The sequence below is a fragment of the Etheostoma cragini genome, chromosome 12, assembly GCF_013103735.1.
Source record: "Etheostoma cragini isolate CJK2018 chromosome 12, CSU_Ecrag_1.0, whole genome shotgun sequence".
Lineage (NCBI taxonomy): Eukaryota > Metazoa > Chordata > Actinopteri > Perciformes > Percidae > Etheostoma > Etheostoma cragini.
This window is the reverse complement of record NC_048418.1, coordinates 24,190,211-24,210,141: the sequence shown is the minus strand read 5'-3', so window position 1 is coordinate 24,210,141 and position 19,931 is coordinate 24,190,211. Positions and strand designations below refer to the sequence as shown.

The 19,931-nt window shown below is 41.0% G+C and overlaps 1 protein-coding gene across 20 annotated transcripts in view; it reads left to right on the top strand.

Moving 5' to 3' along the window:
* The window catches only part of LOC117954877 (receptor-type tyrosine-protein phosphatase S-like), a 58,756-nt gene that overhangs the window by 15,447 nt on the left and 23,378 nt on the right, over window positions 1-19,931 (top strand). For 11 of the 20 annotated variants that reach the window (XM_034888951.1, XM_034888953.1, XM_034888955.1 and 8 more), the window contains exons 4-9: window positions 1,539-1,727; window positions 12,258-12,368; window positions 13,102-13,113; window positions 16,786-16,800; window positions 18,147-18,416; window positions 18,971-19,350. In XM_034888951.1, coding sequence (XP_034744842.1) covers window positions 1,539-1,727; window positions 12,258-12,368; window positions 13,102-13,113; window positions 16,786-16,800; window positions 18,147-18,416; window positions 18,971-19,350 — 977 coding nt within the window. The remainder of the gene's footprint in view (window positions 1-1,538; window positions 1,728-12,257; window positions 12,369-13,101; window positions 13,114-16,785; window positions 16,801-18,146; window positions 18,417-18,970; window positions 19,351-19,931) is intronic. The other 9 variants (XM_034888957.1, XM_034888958.1, XM_034888971.1 and 6 more) reach the window with 2 other exon arrangements.

Sequence of the window (19,931 nt, the reverse complement as noted above, 5' to 3'; positions counted from 1 at the left end):
GTGTGTGTGTGTGTGTGTGTGTGTGTGTGTGTGTGTGTGTGTGTGTGTGTGTGTGTGTGTGCAGTATTTAAGTTGTTCCTGCTGACTGGGCGGCATGTTTAGACTCCTGTAGAAACGGCCTGTTACACACACACTTAACTCTAGCTGTGTCTGTGCCGCCTGCTAGATCACCTAATGACTAGCTAGCGGTAGGAGCTAGCACGTTTTCATGAAGAAGGATACAGTGGCTTCGCTGTCCTCGCCAGTATCTCCACTTTCAGAGGCCTGCAGATGTTAAAGGCGGGGAACAATGGCTCTCACATCACTGAGTGTGTGCGTGAGTGAGCAAGTCTTATGTTTCACCACAGAAAAGGAAAAGTAGGGATTAAGTGTCAACTCTGTTTCTGTGCGGGCGGATAAACCGGTCGGCTGTGTTTTGAAAAACTGCAGATCAACTGTCCCAAAAAATGAGGAGTAAACACATTTGCTCATCATTGTCACAGTGGATTTGCTCTGACATAATGTATGAGCAAACCTTACTAACATCTTATAATCTAATGGCACATCTCCACTGGCAAGCATCATTTCTACACTTCTCATTCCTATGTTAGCAGCTGGTCAATGGAATCTGGTAGTGTTGCAGTGACTTTCGTAAAGCGTACCACCGAGTTGTCTGCTCCTCATTTTCATAAAGTTGAAGTCCAGGCCACCTTATGTAAATCAGTGGCGTCCAGCTCACCTCGCCGCCTCTCCAAAACTCCCAAAAAATCTTCTAAGCTGACCGTTGTAGATCTGAAATGAACAAAGATTCAGCAACTGCATAGCCTATTTCTTGCAAAATATATTTTCAGAAACACATTTTGGTAAACTATCCTCTTAAATATGAGAAAGTTTCCAAACGAGCCACCATGTTGGTCTGTTTTGAAATTTGGGAGCAGACAGCCCATGAGTAAAGCGTTTGCCCAATCAGGTGCAGCCGTTGCGGTTGTAGGCGGCTGTAGTCTGTTTTCTTTGCTTGTCAGTTGTCATTAAAAAGAAACTGATAACTGCTAGTAGCAAGCCCGTCAATCGTCGAATGCTTCCCCTCTCCCTGGTAACCAACCCTCTGTCCCTATCTTTTACCACTATCTTTTTTATAGCGCTTGACTCTAGGTGTGGCATTGTGTGTCACAGACATCCGTGGTCCCCACATGATGCATCTGAATGGCTTTGGTGATCCCTGACTTTTCCTTTGTCACCATTAACTTATCTTGTGGTTTTGAATAAAATGAGAGAAACAACCACACTGGATGGATTGCATGAAACCTGGTACAAACATCAATGTCCCGCTAAGGATGAAGTGTAATAACTTTGGTGATCCCTTAACTCTTTTTGCACCATCATCAAGTCAGAATTATAACGTGTCCAACACTTTGTTTTATGACCAGATACCTTCAAAACAAATGGCATTTCCGTCAGTCACAGCTGTACTTTGTGTATCGACTGCTTGCTATGAGTTGTGAATGCTGCCTGCTTTAGTAAATTGTGACTAAGTTCTTCCTTTCTCTTCATCCTTCCAGAGGACCTGTTGCCACTTGGCTTCCCCAGTATAGACATGGGACCCCAGCTGAAGGTGGTGGAGCGGACAAAGACGGCGACCATGCTGTGCGCTGCCAGCGGCATCCCTGACCCGGAGATCTCCTGGTTCAAAGACTTTCTGCCCGTCGAGCCCTTCAACAGCCAGGGTCGCATCAAACAGCTCCGATCAGGTGAGAGAGACAAGGGGCCCTGTTTCAACGCGTGGCGCAGGTTTGTTTAGCGCCAAATCCACTTTTGCTAGCTAGACGGCGGAAAAAAGGTTCCGTGAGCCGGGCGCATGGTTCAAAAGGCTTGTACTTAGAGTCTTTATTAATTCATAGGTGTATTTTGGGCGTCACATGCAGTCAACCAATCAGAGGTCATCTCCCATTCCCTTTAAAAGCCAGGCGCGTTTGTACCTTGGCACATTGCTATTATGATGGCAGATTTGCACCGTAATATTAGGCATACTAGGTGCATTTTATTAATGCAGCCAGATTTTTGTTACCTCCCTGTTACCTCCCTGTAAGACCTGTAAGACCATCTTTGAACCCATGGTGGGTGCAGGTGCATTTGCTACTTAAACGACGTGGGCGCAGGATGGGAGATTAACCGCGTCGATCTTAAAATAGCAAAGACACAAGACAAGATAGGGCCCAAGGAGTTATTGTTAGACTATTGATTTATAAAATAATTAAAAACAAATAGCTCAGCATCACTATCAGGTACAGTCCTTGTTGCTCTAAATTTGGTGATTATCACGTTTTAATTATAATTTAGGGATTACATGCTCCTCTCTGAGTTTATCTGCATCCTTTGGGGCGTAAAACCTTTTTAAAGCCAATTTCATAAAAGGATAATTGTGCTGCATTTAAGCCAAGAAAAATAAATAAATGCTGTTTTTATTAACATTTTGGAAAAAAGATTATAAAAAGCTTTCCATTGTGAGTCATAAACGTTATAAGAAAAAAAAGCCAGGTCTCCTATACTAAAGTTTATATAAAATTATAAATTAAATCCACTTTGAAAAGAAAAGCTTAATATAATAATCAATCAACCCCAAAACAACCATAATTCTCTTTTCTGAAAATCAATACTTACACAGAGTTTCTTCACATTAGGGATTTAAACGATGTTCCTCTTTTCTTTTGACCCACCCAGCATAAATTGTGTGAAATGAGTTCAATGTCTTTAAATGTGAATGTAAAATCACATTGCCAGAAATGGTAATAGGGAAAGAGGGCGGAAAGCTTTTCTTTTTCGCTGCTACAGGGAAGAGAGAGAGTGTGTGTGTGCAGACAGATCGAGGGGTGAATACGGAAGAATCACATCTTGTGCTTAAGACAGTTTGTTCAGCTTTGTTTATACTCTTCTGTATAGATGATACAGCGTCTCCTGGAGTAGGTAGACACGCATTTTCTCAACCGTTCTCACTCAGCCGTCCTCAGGGGGAATGAAAGTGATGGTGAGGCGAAACCATTTTGCTGTTGCTTCATCCATATTCTCTGTGCTCCTCTGTCCTGCCAGCTCGGATATCTGCCTGCTGTCAGCCAATATCCTTCACTGATCACTTCTGCCCTATGTCAACCTTGTGTCTGCGTCTCCATTTGGAGAGTTTGCCATTACGCTGTTGAAACACATTTAAGTCTTGCACTTTCAACTGTTTTTTTGTCACTGTTGCCACACCTGTCAAGCATGGCATGTGTGCAGTTTGCGATAACAGGGTCAGATCTGAAAGTGTGGGTCTCTGATTTCACACATAAGAAGACTAAAGTAGGCTTCTCATTTCCAGTGTTGGGATTAACACGTTACAAAAGAAACGCAATTACAGTAATGTATTCCTTTTTGCTGTAGCGCAGTAATATAATGCATTGCTAATTCAATTTCAGTAATATTATACTCGTTACAATCTTAGTAACGTGAATTACAATGCATGTAATGCAACATTTAGTGTTTTTAAGAATAGAATAAGATTAAGTAAATACCATTGGATTTTATCAGCCGTGGAGAGTAACTATGGTAACTCTGCCTGTAGTTGAATGGCTTCAAATGACAACCAAAACGCTTGTCTTTTACTGTTTCCATTTACTCTTCAATATGCTCCAGTTTTACAAACAACAAAGTAAGCAGACGGACATGTTTTACATCTAGCTTCTCACGTTCATCTCAGTGAGCTAGCAAGAGCACACAACAGAAAACCTCTGTGCAGGCTGCTTCAAAATAAAAGCACTTCCTCTGATGATTCGCAGTAAAACTAAATTACTGTTAAACAAGTAAGGTTGTGTATTTTTTCACATGTCAGCTGTAAATCCAGTACTGTACATAATGTAAATAGTGTGTTTTAATCACACTATAATTGACAATTTCCTATAAACTACCTTTAGTTTTAAACTAAACAGCATGAATTTCTTATTTAAGTGCTTTACAAACATTTTACAACAATGCCATACTTATACAACTTTTAATTGAGTATTTTCTTTTTCTCCTACCTACTTATTGCATGTTTTACTTGTCTTTTTAATAGCTTTAGTTACTATTCATCTACATTTTACAAAATATTATGAATAATCTATGATGCATTAAAGTGGATAAAGAGGGGACTGATTGATCCAGTGGTAAAAGATAGCTGCCCTGTCAAACTACCACTGTTATTTTGGTCAAAAGTAAAGTAAAAGTAGTGTAACGCAATACAATTTAGAGACAGTAATATTGTAAGATAACATATTACTCTCAAATGACAGTAATTAGTAATCTATAATGTATTACAGATTTTATCAGCTTAGCCAGTGGTGGAATGTAACTATGTGCATTTACTCAAGTACAGTACTTTTTGAAGTAGTTGCATATACTTTACATATTTTTTTTTTTTTTAAAGATGATGTGTTTGGGCATTTTTGGCAGGACAGCTGAAGACGTGAAAGGGTAGAAAGAGGGGGTAAATGACATGCAGCAAAGGAGTCGCAGGTCAGAGTCGAACCCCGGCCCCCTGGGTCGAGGAGTAAACCTCTATATATGGGCGCCCGCTCTACCACCTGGGCTATCCGGGTGCCCATACTTGAGTATTTTCATTGTGTGCTTCTTTCTACTTCACTACTCTCTAAGAGGGCTTTTGTACTTTTTACTCCATTTATTTGACAGTTTTAGCTACTTGTTACTTCACAGATTAAGTAATTACATTATATATATATATATATATATATATATATATATATATATATATATATATATATATATATATATATATATATATATATATATATATATGTATATATATATATGTATGTATATATACTGTATATATGGAGAATCTCTACTACTACAGCCCCTTAACGCACCGCATCAACATGTGGAGAAATCAAACACTTCAAACGCTGCCTTGCCTAGTTACAGTTGCTATGATACTGTTTGCTGATGTAGATTGGGGGAGGGGTTTAGTTAACTGTCAGTTATAGTGTTTGCAGGTAGCTGTAGCCCACATCCATTCCTAGTATAATGTCCAGTAATTACTCACCAGAATACCTCAAGGCTAACATGCTCTGCAGTTGACTGTAGGATGCAGGTGAGACAACCCTCCTAAAAAAGAAAAACGAGAGAGACTTTTGAAGCAGAGGGAGCAGTGTAGTTATGGTTTTATAGATCCATAATTAAAAGGCGCAAAGCTTTGGTGGCCTTGGAGCTACAAAATAACAAAGAACCTTCCTCAAACCTCTGCATGCATCTTGAAACAATAGTTCCTTATTAAGTGCAGTAATGTTACAGGTATGCAGGGTCTATAACAATGTTTGACTTGGTCTGCCCCGAGACTCATTTTGTCCTCTGTAGGTGTCTCACAGACACTTGATACTAATTCACCGCTACAGGCCGTGAGGTCATGTATCACTTTCATGAAACAGTAGCAAGACAAATGGCACGGCGAGTTTCACCGCGAGGTTTAATAGGATTTCAAATCACCAGAAGCATTGCAAAGCTGCACAACAAAATGCAGTGTATACAGTAATGGACCAAACACTGCAGTGAAATGATTTGCAGGAAATAGATTACACATGAGCTAGGCACAGAACAGCCCAGAGATGTGTTATGGATGAAAGTCTCCTTTTTAAATCTGTTTAATGGGGGCACCTTTCAAGCAATGCCTCTGATCTAGGGAACGGCTGCTAGCTCCTGTTGGACCGCAGCCAAGGATGTGTTTTGGGTTCCAATTATTGTTTTCCCTCTGTCCTTTCTCTTTGTTTTCTTTGTTGGGTCTTGGACATATTTTTATGGCCCATTTGGGTCAGGATCAGGGCCTGAAATTAACACCTGGCCACCTGCCAAATGGCGGGTTAACACTCAATCTACCAGCTACATTGGCAGGTAGATTGTCCACGAGATCGTCCACGCGCAGTGTCCACGTGTAGGCTGCCATAAATAAGACCGGTTAGAATCATAGAGACACATAAAATCCTGTTTTTCCACCTTTATGAGGCTGTTAAAAAAGTGTCTGTGGCCGGTGGTAAAAAAAATTAACTTCAGGACCTGGGCAGGATGAAAAATTATATTGATAATGACTGCACTCAAATACAGCAAAAAAGGACTGTTAGCCATTTCACAGTCCATAACAAGTATCTCTCACCTGTCAAAACGGTAACCATCGACACCTATGTTAAACCTGCACACACACGCCATCCGGTTTCCTGAGTGTACAAAAACATATGGAGTTGAACCTTTTCTGGCATCTTTACACCTTAACCAAAGCACCCATCCATTTGTCCATGCCATCTGCTGCACCAGTTTAGATGTGCGTGAGGAGAACCTTGACAAGCTATCCGTCTATATCTGACATTTGGGACGGAGATGTGGAGAGTTTACCTAAGCACGGAACAGCCATCATAGACCTACACTCTAACAGATGGCATGCAATATGGACCCTGAAGTTGACTGCTGGGTAATGGATGGACCTGTCTTGGCCAAGAGCTGTGATCTGATCAAAGGTTGTGCTAATGGTACCAGTCACGTTTAGGTCACCTTTATTTCAAGATCCCATGACATGGTGCTCTTTAAATGCTTTTATATAGACCTTAGTGGTCCCCTAATACTGTATCTGAAGTCTCTTTATATAGACCTTAGTGGTCCCTAATACTGTATCTGAAGTCACTTTTATATAGACCTTAGTGGTCCCCTAATACTGTATCTGAAGTCTCTTTTATATAGACCTTAGTGGTCCCCTAATACTGTATCTGAAGTCTCTTTTATATAATAATAATAATAATAATAATAATACATTGTATTTAAAGACGCCTTTCTTGGCACTCAAGGACGCCGCACAGGGAATTCCTAAATTAAGAACAGCAAAACAAATACTATACAACAGCAAAACAAATACTATACAACAGCAAAACAAATACTATACAACAGCAAAACAAATACTATACAACAGCAAAACAAATACTATACAGCAAAACAAAACAAATACTATACAACAGCAAAACAAATACTATACAGCAAAACAAAACAAATACTATACAACAGAAAAACAAATACTATACAGCAAAACAAATACCAATACTATACAACAGCAAAACAAATACTATACAGCAAAACAAATACCAATACTATACAATAGCAAAGCAAATACTATACAGCAAAACAAATACTATACAGCAAAGCAAGAGAAAAGGCAGAGCAACAGACATTTAGGTGGAATAGGCAGTTATAAACAGATGTGTTTTTAGTTGTGATTTGAAATGGGGGAATGAATGTTTCTTTGTTGGGGGGGTAGTGAGTTCCAGAGACGGGGAGCAGAGCGGCTAAATGCTCTGCCCCCCATGGTGGTGAGACGGGCGGGGGGGACAGACAGGTTTATGGAGGAAGAGGATCTGAGGGAGCGGAAGGAAGTGGGTCGCTGGAGGAGATCAGACAAATATGTTGGGACGAGGTTGTGGAAGGCCTTGAATGCTAATAGAAGGATTTTGAATTTGATACGGAACTGGACCGGGAGCCAGTGGAGCTGTTGGAGGACAGGAGTGATGTGGTGGATGGAGGGGGTTCGAGTAATGATGCGGGCACCTGAATTCTGGACCAATTGAAGTTTGTGGAGGGATTTGTGAGCGAGACCGAAGAGGAGAGAGTTGCAAAAATCGAGACGGGAAGTGACGAGACTGTGGACAAGAATTGTAGCAGTGTGGGGGGTAAGGGAGGGGCGGAGGCGATTGATGTTACGTAGGTGGAAGTAGGCAGACCGGGTAATGTTATTTACATGGGGTTGAAAGGATAATGTGCTGTCAAGGATGACACCCAGACTCTTAACCTTGGGGGAGGGGGAGACGGAGCAGTTGTCAATGTGAGAGAAAAACTGTCTGTTTTGGAAAGAGTGGCACCTTAGACTCCTAAGAATAGTCCCCTAATACTGTATCTGAAGTCTCTTTTATATAGACTTAGTGGTCCCCTAATACTGTATCTGAAGTCTCTTTCCCAAATTTCAGCCCTAGTGTAGAATTACCGCCACTAGACTAGAGGCAAGGTGGAGGTTGGGGGTGTTGCCTTGACTAACTGCCACTTTGCTTGTTTGAAAGCCATGATGTCTCACTCTCTCATGGGTGGGCCAAATTCTTTGGACGGACAAACCAGAGAAAGGGAAGGTAACCGTTCCCCTTATGACCTCATAAGGGGCAACGTTCCAGATCTGCATCTGAGCTTTCATTTTCTCAAAAGCAGAGCAGGATACCCAGGGCTTAGTTTACACCTATCACCATTTCTAGCTCAAATTAATGTTGAAAAAACTCATAAAGTGATATGTTCATGCCATGGGACCTTTAAAGCGAAAAAAGGGAAGGGATTGAAACATAAAGAAGCAGTTTAGTTTCCTTAAATCAGTTTCATAGTACAACAAGCAATGGAATTTGGGAATTAGGACACTGTCCTAAAAAAACAACAACAACCAGTGATTCGTTTTTGGTGAAGATCCAGGATGTTATTTTTAAAAGGATGTCTTAAAAATGACTAGGCAGACAAATCCTTTTACAAATCATGTTTCTAGACTGACAGAAAATGTGGATATAAGTATTGGATATGCTGTGATTTCTTATATGTAGGCTTAATTTTTGTTTTGCTTTTCTAGCTTTCATCTCCATTTTGTTTGGATGTAGAATAAAGAAGGGCACAAATTAGGGCTGGGCAATATAGTGATATTATATCGATATCGATATATGAGGCTAGATACGTTTTGGATTTTGTAATATCCTGATATGACACAAGTGTTGTCTTGAGCCGCACCAATCACATCGGTGTATCTGATATAGGCAGGCCAGAGGCAAGCTGCACCAATCACATCTGTGTGTCGGATGTAGGCGGGCCTGAGGCAAACTACACCAATCCCATTGGTGTATCTGAAATAGGCGGAGCCAGAGGCGAGCTTCACCGATCACATTGGTCTAACTGATATGGGTGGGGCCAGCTGCTCCAATCACATCGGTGTATCTGAAATAGGCGGAGCCAGAGGCGAGCTGAACAGATGACGACTGGTTTAATTTCCCAGGTTGCTCTGCTGGTAGCTAAGCGTATGGGGCTCTGGATACGTCACCGCGTGTGTTGTTCTGATTGGTCGTAGCGACTTTCATTACTGTGCCAGAACCTTAATCTTTGAATCTCCAGGCTATCAGGAAAAGGCTTTACTTTTAAACTGAGTTAAGTGAACCCTGCCTTTGTAAAATAAAATATAGCATCTGTCTGTCTTGATTGTTGACCCTTGTCCCAGTTCAAAGTTAAGGTCTCACCTGGTCCAGGTGATCTGTTTGACCTAGATGTTCTGGCAGAGCCAGTTGGCAGTTTTGGTTGTCATCTGATTGGCTGAGTCTCAGCCCAGCAGACATAATACACCATCTGCAATTTCACCGCAGCTCAATTTACTGAAGCCACATCTCATTCTAGTTCTGTTATCTTTCACTTTCCCAAACTGACGGTCCTAATATTTGTCCATTGCCAGTTATCTGTCTACTCTGTTTGTTTGTATGTATAAATGTTCTGACCTTTAGACGTGCAGATACTGAAAAGCTGTATTTTTTATGGGAACCACACGTTTTGCATGAAAGGAGATTTCAATCGCCCATTTCCAATTCGGGCTGATGGTTAGCCATATGAGCTGCTTCCAGCTGTCAGATGAGTTCTTGTTTGTAGAGCTCCACCTGTCCAGCTCCATCTCTCCTCCACTCTGTCTTTCTTTCCTTCCCTTCTCCCTCTGCCTGCGCCTCTTTGTGGTGAGAAGGCTTGGCTTGTAGAGCAAATAATTTATTCTTGTTTATCGCCCAACTCTGCCCCGTACCGCTGGGAAATGAGAGATGGAAAAATGGAGAGAAAGAGGAGGGCACGAGCTGTTTTCTTTTCATGTAACTGCAGAAGACAGAAGCAAATGGATGACAGCCTCAGCTCGCGGGGCCCTCAGTTCACTAAACCCTCTCAAACACACGGAATTTATACTTTTGCCTGAGCTGTGTGTAACAAGTTAAACTTTCCCTCCTCAGAGCATCCAAAAATATGTTGTTTAAACTTCTGCATGCAGTGTACTAATCAGCTGTATGCACACAGACGCACAAACAGCCTGTCTCTGTGGAACCTTTTAGTGCTTAACTGTTCTTAAGTATTAATAATTAAAAGCTTTTCTCATCATTAGGATAACACACCATGTGTATGTGTCTGCAGTGGTGGAAAGTTAGTGCATTAGCTCAAGTGGTAGATTTAACTTTGAGGTACTTTTGCTTTGTACTGCGCTGCAATTTAAGTCGAGTCCAGGGTTTTCATTTTCTTTAGCCTGACCAACTGTCTGAAACTCAAAGATAATGATTATGATATATTCAGTTCAATTTTATTTATAGTATCAATTCATAACAAGAGTTATCTCAAGAGACTTTACCGATAGATTAGGTCTAGACCACGTTCTATAATTTAAAAGGACCCAACAATCCTAGGAATTCCCTGAGAAATTCAGCAAATCCTCATGGCTTAGAAGCTGGACCAGAACTTTATAACAATACAAATATAATTTGGCTATCAAAATAGAAGTCAATAAGTTTTCTGTCAATTGACTAAGCGCTTAATCAACTAATCTTTGCAGCTTTACTTAAGATTTTCCAAAAAATGGTCCTTTGTACATCTACTCTACCAGATTCTACCACACTATATGTCAGAGGGAAATATCTTATGTTTTATTAAAGGGAAACTATGCAGTTTTTTAGCTTAATTTACCTTACTAAATAGCTTCGGAGTCACTGGAACGGTTATAGTTTTGGATTTGAATGGTGGTCATCTGTGAGCAGAAAAACATACAAAACATTAAGATTTACATACAGATAATGTTATAATTTTTATAAATAATGATGCAGTGATGCAAGATTACCTAACAATAAATAAAAGTATAAAAACGTACTAGCTTATTTTGGGACCTTTTTTGCTTTTCGCAAATAATTCAAATTCTTTAAGTAACCTATGTATGTGAAAGTGCAGAAAGACTATATCTTCTGTTTCTCTATATGTCTCCATGCAAGCTAAATCACTTTTATCAGTTTCACAGGAGATTTGATACTAAACACTGGGCTTTATAACAGACTTAAACTAGCTGTGTGTGTGTGTGTGTGTGTGTGTGTGTGTGTGTGTGTGTGTGTGTGTGTGTGTGTGTGCATTTTGACAAGTTTTTTTTTCTCTCCTCCTGCAGCAGAGTGTAATCCATGGTTTTGTGCTTCCTCCTCAGGCTCCATGTCAAAGTCAGTTTCAGAGGAGATGAATGTGACAGAGCAGGCTGAAAAAGCAAAAAAATAATAAATAAATAAATAAAAAGAACTGCTGGCAATTTAAATTGCCGTTTGCAAAAAAAGGAAAGGAAACCAAAGTAAAAATAGCACACTGTGAAACGAATGAACACCTGACGAGCGCCGTGTGTAATTTTAGCACGTTTAGGGAGACACTGTTTATCACGGCGGGATCAGGGTTGCAGGATAAAAATTGAGGAGAAAAGAAGTCGCGGAGTTAAAGAGCATTGTGTCTGGTTGTTGCCGTGGGGTAAAGCTTGTCAAGCAGCAGTGAGCCTGCTGTAGCAGAGAGGAATCTCTAGCTTTTAAAGCGCTGCACAAGAAAAGGTCCTTTAAATGTCATCTCAGTTTATAAAAAGTCATTTTGAGACTTGCAAACTTTTTGGGAAGAAAATTCAGATTTTTGAATGTGTTGCCGAGCAAGGAAAGAGAAAATACAATATGGTGTTTCTTACTTCAGACGCTGCTTTTGATGTTGAAGCAATAGGAGAGAGGATACCCAAGGGTCCAAATATAGCAAAACAGACCAGCTGACTAACATCTGACGATGAAAGAAAGGCTGATAGCAGCAAAAACACTTTCTACAAACTCAACTAAGCATCTTTATTCCTCTATCCATCTCTCTCTCTCTTTCTCTCTCTCTATCTGTCTCTCTCTTTCTCTCTCTTTCTCCCTCGCTCTTTCTCTCGCTCTTTCTCGCTTACTCTCTCTCTCTCTCTATCTCTCTCATAATTCAATTAAATTACATTTTTCAATTCAAAGGGCTTTATTGGCATGAAATTTCAATAATAATGTTGCCAAAGCATCAGACAAAACACAATAAGCAGCTATGTGTACATTAACACAATATTAGGATGGTTTTTTATCATCTGACTAATCTATTTGTATGGCAAATATAAAACAACTCTCTCTCTCCCCCTCTCTCTCTCTCTTCCTGTCTTGCAGGAGCATTACAGATCGAGAACAGCGAGGAAACGGACCAAGGGAAGTACGAGTGTGTGGCCACCAACTCTCGAGGCGTACGCTACTCCTCCCCTGCCAACCTGTATGTGCGAGGTAGGACCTGAACCCAGAAACACACGTGCACCCTCACGCACATGCACAGAACAGAAACACAGAAATCCCTACAATTAAGATGCTCTTTGTAAAAATACAGTATTTTGTTCCTTTCTGTGCTTTTAAACAAGCATTACTAACCCATCCATTGTCTACAATATATGTTAACCCTGTTGTTTGGTATTTCTCACAACCACCTTTAACAAGTCCACCTTAAACCTCGGTGCGAGCCCCCGCCATGGAATCAAATTTGGAGTTGGGAGCACACCGTGGTTTAACTGCATGGAAACATCACTACTGTCTACTTTAATGGCTTCTGTACAAGAGGTGGATTTAGAGGAAAATGTTGCACAAAAGATATACAAATTTGTTCGGAGATTTGAATCAAATTGGAAACAATCTGGCTATAAATTATTCTTAAATGTGTTTACGTTAACGGCATCATTATGCACCCACATAATCCCACTTTAAGTGATAATAGCCTCTGGATTGTGGGTGCTGGTGTATCTGGCTTATGTTCGAAAGACCCCGACCAATGTTCAGATTTATAAGTTCTAGTTTCTATGTGAAGTGGGAAATCGGAGGAGTGTGTATGCGACGTGAGAGTGTTGGAGAGTGCGTGCAGTGGAGCGAGAGGCTTTGCGCTGGCCGTTTTTATTCTCTCTGTGTTTCCCCGTTCTCTCTCTCCCCCTCACGTCATTGTGTTCTGCATCAACCCCCTCTCATCCCTCAGAGCTTCGAGAAGGTTGGTGTGCTCTTTCTTTTCTTTTGTTACTCCTTTGTTTCAGAAAGCTCCACTTATTGAAACAGAGAGAAACAAAAAAGGAAAAAAAAAATACATTTAAAGGACACCGGAGTAGATTTTGAAGAGAAATAATTATGTCTCCCAAAAAAAAAAAAAAAAATGAAGAGAGTTGATTTCTCTGAAGCTGCTACGTTGATGAAGTGGTCTGCCTACGCAGCAGAGTGCATTGACTGCATTGTGAGGCCTTGTGTGCAGAACCCTTGGTATTGCCTTCACTCCCCGATCAATGTTTTCTGCATGGTATGATCTTGTTGTCATGGAGACCCAAGAATTGGAAGATTAAAAAGAGGCGATGTTTGCATGGAAGGAGTGAGAGAGAAAGAGAAAGGAGCACAGCTTGCATGTCTGTTGACTGACTGAGTGACACAAAAGCATGGCAGTGTATGTTCATGCCTATTGATATGCTCGCATTGTCATGTTATTGAACTTACAGTCTCGTCATGTCTGGCTACTGTTTCTCTATTTTCATGTGTAATGTTGTGTCTGAGCTTCCATGCCATCACATCTGCTCTAATTCGGAACTTGTTGCACTAAGTCTTGCCCTCGCAGTCACGCTTGTGCCTTCTGTGTTGGTGTGGTATTTGCTGTGCAGGTTTTGTAGGGGAAGCATCAGTTATTTGGCCAGATTCATGCCATTAACTCATGATGGCGAGACAACCATCACATCACCTGTGGGGGAAAGTAACACAGTATATTTACTCCACCTTAGTACACTTTACACAAATCACTGTTGCTTCTTTAGTTTTTTGGGCCTTTCACTCTATTAGATGGATAGAAAGGAAAGGGGGGGAAAGAGAGGTGAGGACAGGCAGCAAAGGGCTGCAGGTCGGATTCGAACCCCAGGCCAATCTTCTGCTTTACTTGAGAGTAATACTTGTTGGAATACTAGTTGGAAAAGCTATAGTTACTACTTACATGACAAATTCACATTTTACATACAAAGCATATGATGAAATATGAGGCATTGTTAAACATTAGACGACCCCAGGGTATATACAATATTTCAAATTACAATTACTGTTGTACCAGAGATGCCTGACTTTGAGATCCAGGAAGATTTATTTACAACTCCAACATGAAGTTAACTATGAAGTTGTTATTGATGTTACATGTAAAGTTAGATGTGCTTCTGAAATATCAGCAAATAACAATAATGTCAACAAATTGCTCAGTAACACAAACTGAGAACAAGCCACATCTATTACAGCACACATATCCATAACGGAGCAAACAGTGTAATAAACCTTTAATAGCTCCACACGTGGCTCCAAAGGCTGCTCTGTTTACTATATATGTGTATATCCAAAGAAATGTCATGTCATAACACGGGCTAAACTACCACTTATTGAAGATAACAAGGCCGTAAAAGCCATGACAGTTTAGCAAGCTACAGTATAGTTTTAACCTACGTTCTGGGCTACCCACATCACTTCAACTAGTCAGAAAACGGGAAAGAAAAGAAAGAAGAAAAAGAGTCTGTCAACAGCTGCTACATTCTGTCTCCTTCTCCTGTCTGAGCGCAGTGGCGACTTCACGTGCCTCCAATGAAGCTGGGAAGGATTGAACACAGGGTTTCCACACCGTGGTAATCCACCGTGATAACGAGGATATTTATATCTATAATGAAAAGGGTAATTGTTATTGTCAACATTTCTAGCGTGGTTAATCGTTACACCGGTAATTGTTACATCCCTATTAGCAATTAACTGCAGCTCGGACAAAGTTGTGCAGCAATGAGTAAGTAAGTAAGTAAGGGTGTAAAGTACATTTTCCTAAAAATAATACAGACTTTTAGGTGACATTTTCAGTGCAGGACTTTTACGTAGAATTATTTTCCACATGTGGTATTTCATCATTAACAGTAAACTATCTGTCAACTTTTAGTAATATCCCAACTCGCCTGTATTATTATTATGTATTATGTATATTATTGCCTATTGCTATCTTTCCCAAACACTCCGATACGCCTGTATTGACTGACATTTGAAATGAATCATATGCATTCACAGTTTTAGATATCGAGGGGATGTTAATAATTCCCTCTTATTACAGTGCATATTGAAAGCAGTGTCCTTGAGACGGACTGGATGGTGCTGCGTAAATGTCAGCTCAGTGACGATGCTGAACGGGTGTATAGTGGTGCTGAGATGCAGCGGTAATCCTTATGGCTGTGCCAAGGTCTCCCCAGTACGTAGCCTCCAGACTCCCTACAGAGGACAAGACTAATCATTGCCCCGCTAATAAAGATTGAAGCTCCCTGGCTCTCACCGACTGTATGGAAAATGGAGGGGAATCATGCAGCCTGGCTCGATTAACTTAAAGCTCTGTGAGCATGTGAAGGATTATCCCTTGTTATGAGCTCACTTTATGTCTCTGCAGTGGACTCTTCAGCCTTTTGTCTCTGTTTTATTTATTTTTTAAATACTGCTGACGATCATCTTGAGTCTTCACCGTCATCCTGTTGTTGCTCATATTACCAAAACTAATCCATAATGCTTAATACATTTTTTAGTTGGTTTTTGTTTTTGCAATGTGGATAAAATAAATGAATGAGAGTGATAGTGTTTTGCCGTGCTGCCTTGCACCTGCTGTGTCTGTCTTGTGCATGGAGCTGTCATTGATGCAGTCTGTCTGTCTGTCTGTCTGCCTGTCTGTCTTTCTGTCTGTCTCCAGCATGCTCAGATGAGGAGATGCCTGCCTAATCATGTCTGTTTTCTAACAGATCTACCTGTTTTTGTCTCTTTGTCTCTTTCTTGTCTTCAACTTCTGTATCCAATTCTGGGTGTCTTCCTTTTTTTTCTACAAGTATTCCTATAACCTTTTGATTTGTTTTAATTTGTTGAACTCATGCAAAAATGTTAACTTCTATCCAATTGTCTCTAGATTCTTTGAGTAGGGGGATGTGGCCCATGAAGATTCCAAGTAATGATAACAATGGTAACACATAAAGGAGTGGAGATTATGCAGCAAATTAACCCATATTTATTCATTTATATTTATTTTATTTGTATTTATTTATTATATAAGAATTACTGCTGGATTTCCAAGTCATCTAAAACAATGTTTTGCTACTTGAGGTGTTTTACAGTAACGTTTTTATATTAATCTTTTTTTATTTGCGTACTTTTAGAACATTTTTTGCTTCTCACATTTATGTTTTATTATAAATCTAAGCTTCCTAGTGGTGAGTTTAGTTTTTGGACAATGTTTCTGCTCTCTTTCTGCCTTCCCTTTCATTCTCTCCTTTCATGCAGAGATGTCTGTCTGTTACTCTCTCTCTCTCTCTGTCTCTTTCTGTTTCCTGTGTTGTGACCCTCGGGTATCTTCTTCTTCTTCTGTTCCTTCAACATCCGATCTCTCTTAGTCTTTTCTCTTTCTTTTGAAGCACCTACTTTCTGAATGGGCCTGACTCTGGTATATAGCCGTGTTTTTAAATAGATCCATGTGTTTTCTTCTTCCTCGCTCCTCTTTTCTTCCCCCTTTTCCCCTCCTTCCCCCAAAAAACCCTCTTCTAATTCCTCTCTTTATCCCCACTTCCCTGTCTTTTCCCCTTCCCTCACCCCTTTTTTCTCTTTTTCTTCTTCTGCATTCTGTCTGCACCCTGATGTGTAGTGGCGACAGACACATGTACATAAGTTTATTAACTTATAAACATGCACATACTACCTCACATATCTCCTTTCGCTCGCACTCGTTCTTTCCCGTTCTGCCTCTTTCATGCTGTCTTGGTGTTCTTAACTTAATGTGTCCAATGATCACTCTGTAATTGCCACAACACCCTATTAGAACCCTCAATCCACTCCTGTCCACATTTCCAATTCATTTGACTACACACTGTATCAGTTATGAATCCTATGTATTGTACAGTATCTTGTTGTACAATGTGGCTGTCCTTTGCTACATTGCCTGTCATTGTCTGGAAGAGAAGCAGAGCTGCCTTTTTCTTTCTGTCTCTGTCTTTCTCTATGTGTCTATCTCTCGGTCTCTCTCTCTCTCTCTCAGCTAATTCTATCTCTCTATCTGTCTCTCCAATGTCTCTGCTGTTGTCTCACTTTCTGTCTTCAGTTCTTCGTTCTCTTCTTTGTGTTTCTCCACCATTTTTTACCTCTTGAGTCGCCCAGGCATGCAAGTGACCTATGAGTTCAGTCTCTCCCTAATAAATAGTCATCCAAGCTCAGACGGATGCAGTATTGGATACAACTTGCCACTTTAGTTCTTCTTATGGGGACACAAATAGCTGGCAGGGCCTATTGATCGCCCCCCTATGATGCATACACTCTCTAAAAAGAGTCCATCTAATGCACAAGCACCCCCAAGGCACAGAAATCTCAAGGAAGTAAAGTTTCTCACTGACCTTTCTGGTCAAGTTTAGCATATTTAGTCATTGCTTGGAGGGAGAAATGTTAAAATAATACAACTATCATCAAAAACCTGAATCAGAAAGTCTGATTTTTCTGCGTAAAATGAATAATAACCAATAAGAAACCTGTTCTTTTTAAGAAGAGAAACTGACTATAGGTGTCATGTCCTGGTTGAAATGTTACTCAAGAGTTTTTCACTTTATTATTTTGAGTAGGCAGCTCACTGAATGGTTGAGCTTGCACAAGATTTGTGTCTTTCTGTTGGAATCATCAGTACCATAACGTAATTGGGACTAAACATGAAATATCCCTTTGTAATTTTCTGTAAAAAAAACAACCTGAAGTTCATTCTCCCCCTTCCTGTTACCTCTTCTCTCTTTCCTCTCTTTTTCTTTCTTTTTATCTTTCTTGCCCTCACTTTCTCTCTTAATCTTTATCTTGTTTCTGCCTCGTTCTTCCTCTCTCTTTCTCTCTGATTCTCTCTCCCCCCTCCTCCTTTTTCTCTGCCTTTCTTCTCCTCACTCCCTTCCCTACTTTTCTCATCCCCCACCTTACCCCGAAACCCCCCCACACCCCTCCTTCCTTTCTACCCCAACTCTCCTCCTTTCCCAGTGCGCCGTGTGCCCCCTCGTTTCTCCATCCTCCCCTCCAACCATGAGATTATGCCGGGAGGGAGCATCAACATCACCTGCGTGGCCGTGGGTTCGCCCATGCCCTACGTCAAGTGGATGCTGGGCAGCGAGGATCTGACCCCAGAGGATGAAATGCCGATTGGACGGAACGTGCTGGAGCTCAACGGGGTCCGGGAGTCAGCAAACTACACCTGTGTGGCCATGAGCAGCCTGGGTATCCTCGAGGCCACCGCTCAGGTCTTAGTAAAGAGTAAGAGATGCCGAATGTCACAATTAATCATTTTGGTTCTCAGAGAGAGGGTGGAAAGGTTGCCCAGTTGTTGCTTTATTGAAGGATAGAAGTAGATGGATTGGGTTAAAAATGTGTGCACGGTCCAGGATGGTAATGTTACATTTGACTTCTGTCTAGCTGATGTTCTGTACTAGTACAAACAATTCTACATTTTGAATATGGTTAAGGCACCCTCATTTTTGTGGGTTTATCAGTGATACATGGCAGTGTGGGTGGCCATTTAATAATGGTTTAAACTAAAACAGCTGCTAAATGAATGTGAAAGTGTATCCGCCAAAATGTAGTTAGAACAAGTAGGACAAAATGCAGTCTAGCATCTTAAAAGTGTGATCAGTACTCCAAAGTGCATATGTGAGTGTATAAATATAAAGTAGAGAATGTGAAATGATTTGATACATACAAATGAACAAAAGAATGTACAGTATGAATGAATGTTACAATAACAAAGGTACAGAATGGACAGAAACCAATATTTAGTCATTCGCTTCATCTCGCCTCTCTCTTATCCCCAGCTTTGCCAAAGCCTCCCGGCACACCCATAGTCACAGAGACCACCGCCACCAGTGTAACCATCACATGGGACTCAGGCAACCCAGACCCGGTCTCCTACTACATCATCCAGTACCGGGCCAAAGGGCCGGACAGCAAGTACGAGACAGTGGACAGCATCACCACCACCCGCTACAGCATCGGGGGACTGTACCCCAACACTGAATATGAAATCAGAGTGTCAGCCTTCAATAGCATCGGCCAGGGCCCCCCCTCTACACGTGTGGAGGCTCGTACAGGAGAGCAGGCCCCAGCCAGTCCTCCCCGAAACGTCCAGGCCCATATTATATCTCCGAACACAGTGATGGTCCGCTGGGAGGAGCCAGAGGAACCCAATGGACAGGTAGGAGGAGGACTGAAACTTTGTCTTTTTGATTTGTTATCAGTAGTTGAAAACATTTCTATTCTTCCTGTCAAATAGCAAAATGTTGTAATATGGTGGTACATGTCTGCAGCAAAGACATTGGTGCTCAACAAAAAAATCTGTTGTGTTCTAAAAGATTGTTAAAGAAAGTAGAGTCCATTCAGTGTGACAGCTCCCGGTCTTTACATCCACAGTTTCAGATGTTGTCCCATAAGTTAAAATTAAAACATATAAAAATTGATTTCAAAGAGAGACCCAAACCCAGACTCAGACTCAGGAGTAGACAAATTAAAAAGGGATTTATTGTAAGGGAAAAAGGGGATTGGAGGTGGAATGAGTGAGGAGGCTGCTGTCAGAGTCAGAGGATTGGTAGTAGGGGGGGGTGGGGGGGGGGAATGCTGGTGCGAGGCAGATGAGTGAGCAGGGATTGAAGGGGCTTGCTGCCATGCTGCCTAGTGTAAAGTAAACACAACATTTTTCATCTTACTGTTAAGATATTTGTGACTTTAAGCAACAAAAATCATGCAAGCCCCGCATTATTTTGCATGGAAATCTGCGAT